Below are 5,989 nucleotides of genomic sequence, written 5' to 3'. Positions count from 1 at the left end.
AACAAAGTGAGTTTCCCCATGAAATAAAGAATAATCTAATCTAATCTAATCTATTAAGTGTTAATTTGTGTGTTGTATGTATGTCGGACCCCAGGAAGAATAGCTAAAGCTGTTGCTAATGCTAATGGGGATCCTAAATAAAACAAACAAACATTTTTAGGAAACAAATTTACATTTTTAAGAAATACTTGTACAATTGTTTTCTAAAAATGTAATTTTGTTTTGAAATGTAAACGTGTTCCGGACTTCTCCAGTACCATAGTGCCCTTCCAGCACTACGAGTAACCGGGGTCCTCCGGGGTCCTCAGTCCTCCAAGGTCCAGGGTCTTCCAGGGTCCGGGGTCCTCCAGGGTTCAGGGTCCTCCAGGGTCCTCTGGGGTCCGGGGTCCTCCAGGGTCCTCTGGGGTCCTCAGTCCTCTAGGGTCCAGGGTCCTCTGGGGTCTGGGGTCCTCCAGGGTCCTCTAGGTTCCTTGGCCCTCGGGGGTCCGGGTCCCCTAGGATCCGGGGTCCTCCAGGGTCCGGGATTCTCCAGGGTCCGGGGTCCTCTGCTGGGCCTCAGGCTCTGACGGCGTTCCTTTGTTCCTCCGCAGAGACGTGACCTTCTCCACGGACCGGTGATAAGATGAACTCCAGCAACCTCTCCTCCTTCAGCCCGGCCGACATGCCGACGCGCATCGTTTTCGCGTCTGTCTACAGCCTGATGTTCGTGGTGAGTCTCGGACCTCGTGGGTTCGTGGTGAGTCTCGGACCTCCTGGGTTCCTGGTTCCTGAAGCGGTCTGACTGACGGCTGCCGTCCTCAGGTGGGCTTGTTCCTCAACGGCTTCACGCTGAAGGTTTACTTCTGCGGCGTGCAGACGCAGCCCAGCGGCAGCAGCGTCACTGTCTACCTGAAGAACCTGGTGGTGGCCGACTTCCTGGTCAGCCTCTGCCTCCCGGTCCGCATCGCCATGCTGGCTGACGGCTCGACCCGGTTCCTTCTGCAGGCCCACTGCAACTTCGCCGCCGCAGCCTTCTACCTCAACATGTACGCCAGCATCATGTTCATGGGCTACATCGCCGCTAACAGGTACGGCCCCGTTGGAGGTCCGGATCCGGACTCTAGTAGTCTGTAGAGGAACCGCAGGTCCAGATCCGGACCCTAGTAGGTGGTAGAGGAATTGCAGGTCCGGATCCGGACCCTAGTATTCTGTAGAGGAACCGCAGGTCCGGATCTGGGGCCTCATTTATAAAGCTCGCTTTATAAGGGTATAAGGATACGCGGCGACGCGCACCTACGCCGTAGCCTCTGCGTTGGTGTAACGCAGAACCATAAATCAGCCTTAAAGGTTTCACGCGTGCACGTAAAACTCATTATATATATAAAAAAAATCTGTGTTCCTTTAGGGGCTCCGTACCTCTTGGCCTCCACCTTCAAATCACACCACTTCTTTTTTTTTCTGCACCATCTGTCCGTGGCACTCACGGCGTTTAGCGCAGCAACGACGTGCTGCCACTCACTCGCTTTATTTTATACTATTTATATACTATTTATACTTTTACTGTGACCACCAAATAATGTGGTTTTCCTGCCTCCACCTCATCCACAACATCTCTATCTCAGTCTCCGTGAAATTTAGTGGCACGGTGGCTCGACACGTCTCATTCATCCTGACGCGCAGCAGAAACAGGCTGCAGGAAGCCGCTGCGCATGCTCAGCAGGCTCATTTATATGCAAATACAGTCATGAACTACTTTGCATTGCCCATTTATGGTATGAAGTGGGCGTGTAGAGGGCGGGATATGAGGCAAATTCACCTGCACAACCTTCCAGCTGGACTATGATTTATAAAGTGAACATTGCGTGCAAGTGTGCGTGCACACGGTTTTATAAATACAGATTTTCTTTTGCGTCCGCCATATTCGGCTTTTGGGTTTACGTGCACTTTTAGTATGAATCCTACACACTCTTTTATAAATGAGGCCCCTGGACCCTAGTAGTCTGTAGAGGAACCGCAGGTCTGGATCCAAACCCTTGTAGTCGGTAGAGGAACTTCATTCTTCCATACTTCCTGTTGTTCTAGTGAGTCAGATGTAGTTAATTTCTCTTCAGCTTTTCTGGTCAAATGTCAACATGTTCATGACCAGTATTAGTTTTAAGACTGTTTTTGTTCATTTATCTGACAATATAAGACATAAGCGCTGGTTCGAGTCACGAATCACCCTCTTATGGCCTCAGACAAGGGATTAGTGTCCATACTGGTTCTACTGGACCTCAGGTAAGGGATTAGTGTCCATACTGGTTCTGCTGGACCTCAGGTAAGGGATTAGTGTCCATACTGGTTCTACTGGACCTCAGGTAAGGGATTAGTGTCCATACTGGTTCTACTGGACCTCAGGTAAGGGATTAGTGTCCATACTGGTTCTGCTGGACCTCAGGTAAGGGATTAGTGTCCATACTGGTTCTGCTGGACCTCAGTGCTGCTGTTGACCCTGTAGATCAACATCTTACTGCAGGTTAGAGCATGTTGTTGGGGTTAAAGGGACTGTGTGTGTATACCTTGTGTTCATGTACAGAAGGTTTTTTCAGAACAGTCGAGGGTCTGCTATGGTGTCCCGCAGTGTTCAGTGCTAGGGTCTGCTATGGTGTCCCGCAGTGTTCAGTGCTAGGGTCTGCTATGGTGTCCAGCAGGGTTCAGTTCTAGGGTCTGTTATGGTGTCCCTCAGGGTTCAGTGCTAGGGCCAATCTTGTTGAGTTTCTACATGCAGCCCTTGGGAAGTATTATCCCGAATCAAGGCATCAATGTTCATTGCTATGCTGACGATACGCAGCTCTATTTGTCTATGAAGATGAAACGGAACCGTTGGCTAAACTTCAGGCATGTCTTAGGGACATCAAGGACTGGAGGTTCACTAACTTTTTACTTCCAAGCACCTCAGGAAGGGATTAGATGGTGTTGCGATGGCTTCCAGTACAACTGTGAGGAACCTTGGTGTTGTTTTGATCAGGATTTGTGGTTTAAACAGCAGATCAATCAGGTTTGTAAAACTGCGTTTCTCCATCTCCGTAATATCAAAGATCAGGAACCTCCTCTCCCATAGTGATGCTGAAACACTAGTTCATGCATTTGTATCTTCTAGACTAGATTAGCCTCCCTCCATTAGCTTCCTGTGAAACTCAGGATCAAGTTAAAAGTTCTGGTACTGATGCGTAACGTCCTGAATGTCCAAACTCCTGGTTTCTCCAATAAGTAATAGTTGACCAGGGGTCCTGTTCTGGTCTCTGGAAGGATCCTGGAGACAACGTGTGTTGTAATAGACGCTATGTAAATAAAACTGGACTGAATTTATCAGCCGTTTACCTCAGTGTGTGAAGTCACACCACCTAACTGCTTTGCGTGTTGTGGGATGTGTTACGCGTCTTTCTCGGAACTGGCTCGGTGACTTGGTCCCACGATCAAAGTCCCCGGCGGTCAATTGCATTAACTTACTTTGTAAGAATGTGGTTCAGTCTTTAAAAGGAAACCAAGTATGGTTCAGCTGGTCGAGGTCAGAGTGTTACTACAGAGCTGCTTCCTGCCGGAGCAGCAGATGTGCAGAGTCTTCTGCATGCGATGCACGAGAAGCGAGTCAGCATCTGGACCACAAGCCGCCTCCCTGCGTCCCCACAGCTGACTGTTGCATCATGTCTGAGGAAAGGAATATTTATGAATCCTAGGAACCAATTTATCGTCATACTGTTGCTCCATCAAATAACAACAACAATTGCCTGTGTTGCTTATGTCGCCCGTGTCGCCTGTTGCGCCTGTGTTACCTGTTTTGCTTGTATTGCCAGTGTCCCCATGTGTCGCCTGTGTCCCCATGTGTTGCTTGTATCGCCTGTGTCGCTTGTATTGCCTGTGTCGCTTGTATCGCCTGTGTCCCCATGTGTCGCCTTCATCGCCTGTGTCGCCATGTGTCGCTTGTGTCGCTTGTGTCACCTGTGTTGCTTGTGTCCCCTGTGTAGCCTGTGTTGCTTGGGTCGCCTGTGTCGTTTATGTAACATGTGTCGCTTGTGTCACTTGTGTCACTGGTGTAGCCTGTCGCCTGTATCGCTCGTGTCGCCTGTATCACCATTTTCACCTTTGTTGCATGTGTCGCCTGTGTCACTTGTGTCGCTGTGTCGCCTGGGTTTTCTTCTGTCGCTTGTGTCGCCTGTGTCGCTCGTGTCGCCTGTATCGCCTGTTTCACCTGTTTCACCTGTTTCACCTGTATCGCCGATGTTGCTTGTGTCACTTGTGTCGCCGGTGTCGCCTGTCGCCTTTTGTCGCCTGTGTTGCTTGTGTCGCTTGTCTCACCTGTGTCGCTTGTGTCGCCTCTGTCGCCTGTGTCGATTGTGTCGCCTGTGTTTCTGCTCGTCTTGTGCTGACTGACTGTAGTTCAACTACAAACCGTCTCAGACCTTTTTACTCCACTTTTTCCTCCACTTTTTCTTCTGTATTTGTTCTTAAACGCCTAGTAAAGACACAAGATTGTTGTTGTTATTTGTGTGATGAAATGAGGTTCGGTTTTGAGCCTCCAGGTGTGTGAGAACATAATGCCAAGAGGCAAAGACATCAGCAATGGTCAACGTCATGTTAGAAATAAACCCGGAATCTTCAGGCCTCATGTTGGACATTTAAGTCCAATTAGAAGAAGACCGAACAACTGCTGGGTTTCCAGGAGAAACCCTCCTCCGTCTAAAAAGAACATGGAAGCTTGAATGAAGTCCACTAAACTAAATCTGACTTCTGGAACTTCTTGGCCGTTATAAGGAGTCAACAGCAGACGTTATAGTTTCATTAGAAACTGAGTTTCCGTCCTGACGCCTCCTTTGTGTCTCCAGGTATCTGAAGATCGTCCGTCCTCTGGGAACTCACGTCCTGCAAAGGGTGCGAGCTGCTCGCATCATCGCCACGGTCACCTGGGGATTCCTCCTGACTTTGACCGGCTCCTACATCCTGCTGTCGGTCCTGAAGCAGGATGGCCAGACTCCGGCCAACGCCACAGGACAGGTGGCCTGTGAGGATCTCCAGAGCCCGGAGCAGAACCTGTTCTACAAGGTCGTCCACTGCTTCTCCGGGGCCATCTTCCTGCTGGTCCTGGTCTCCCTGGTCTTCTTCTACCATAGCACCTCCCGCCGGCTAGCGCAGCAGAAGCAGCTGGCCTCGTCTGGCTCCAGGATGCTCATCAAGTCCCGGAGGAAGATGCTGGTCCTGGTCCTGGTCTTCTGCGTGTGCTTCGTGCCCTACCACCTGGTCCGACTCCCGTACGCCTTCGCCAGAACCCGCCTGAGCTCCTGGGGCCGGGGCTTCTTCTACCTAAAGGAGGTAACCGTGGTGCTGTCGGCCCTCAACGTCTGCCTGGACCCCCTCATCTACTTCATCTTCTGCCGGGCCTTCCGGGCCCAGATGGGTCTGAGGAGGGTCTGCAGTACTACGCAGATCCCCACGCCGGCCGGTACCACGATGAGGAGGTCCAGCGACTGGCGGCTGTCCTCCTTCAGATCACTCAAGAACCGCCTGTCCTCTGCAGCCCCCACCCCGATGGTTGTACGGAGCTACAGGACCGGAGAGACCCCCCAGATGCCCCCAAAGCTTTCTGCAGGTCTGGATCCAGACCCTGGTGGTCACTAAATGACCTGCAGGTCTCTATCCGGACCCTAGTGGTCAATAGAGGACCTGCAGGATTCTCACTTGGTTCAGGCTCGTAAGAGACTCTTGGACTGTTTGGTCTTTTTTTTCTTTACACTTTAGCGACCCCAAGTGGTGGTAAATCATACTGCAGAAGTCTGAGGGACGTCAAACGTTTATGAAGTAACTTTAAATACATCTGACTCACCAGCTGATCCAAAACCACTTCTCTGCTCACCGGGAGTCTGCAGGGAAATCCCAGGAAATCATCTTCAGAAGGTTTTCATCTAAGAGCTGAAAACCTTTGAACCTTGACAATATGTAGCCAGATGTGAACAGATGTGACACGACAGATATTCAG

General features: G+C 50.5%; 1 protein-coding gene across 1 annotated transcript; it reads left to right on the top strand.

The window, feature by feature from the left end:
- The first annotated feature begins 580 nt into the window (after positions 1–580).
- Positions 581–5,989, top strand: LOC133442469 (P2Y purinoceptor 14). The gene is made up of 3 exons (XM_061720472.1): positions 581–709; positions 802–1,067; positions 4,842–5,989. The coding sequence occupies exons 1-3, from the start codon at positions 623–625 to the stop codon at positions 5,629–5,631; spliced, it is 1,143 nt and encodes a 380-aa protein (XP_061576456.1). The 5' UTR covers positions 581–622; the 3' UTR covers positions 5,632–5,989.

The sequence above is a fragment of the Cololabis saira genome, chromosome 4 (genome assembly GCF_033807715.1).
Source record: "Cololabis saira isolate AMF1-May2022 chromosome 4, fColSai1.1, whole genome shotgun sequence".
In the NCBI taxonomy this organism is placed as follows: Eukaryota; Metazoa; Chordata; class Actinopteri; order Beloniformes; family Belonidae; genus Cololabis; species Cololabis saira.
The sequence above is the reverse complement of the archived record's forward strand: the minus strand, read 5'-3'. Positions and strand labels throughout refer to the sequence as shown.

Coding starts and splice junctions, on each gene's coding strand:
- LOC133442469 (XM_061720472.1), top strand. CDS start 623: ATGAACTCCAGCAACCTCTCCTCCTTCAGCCCGGCCGACATGCCGACG. Junction 710..801: donor TCTACAGCCTGATGTTCGTG/GTGAGTCTCGGA, acceptor TGCCGTCCTCAG/GTGGGCTTGTTCCTCAACGG. Junction 1,068..4,841: donor GGCTACATCGCCGCTAACAG/GTACGGCCCCGT, acceptor TTGTGTCTCCAG/GTATCTGAAGATCGTCCGTC.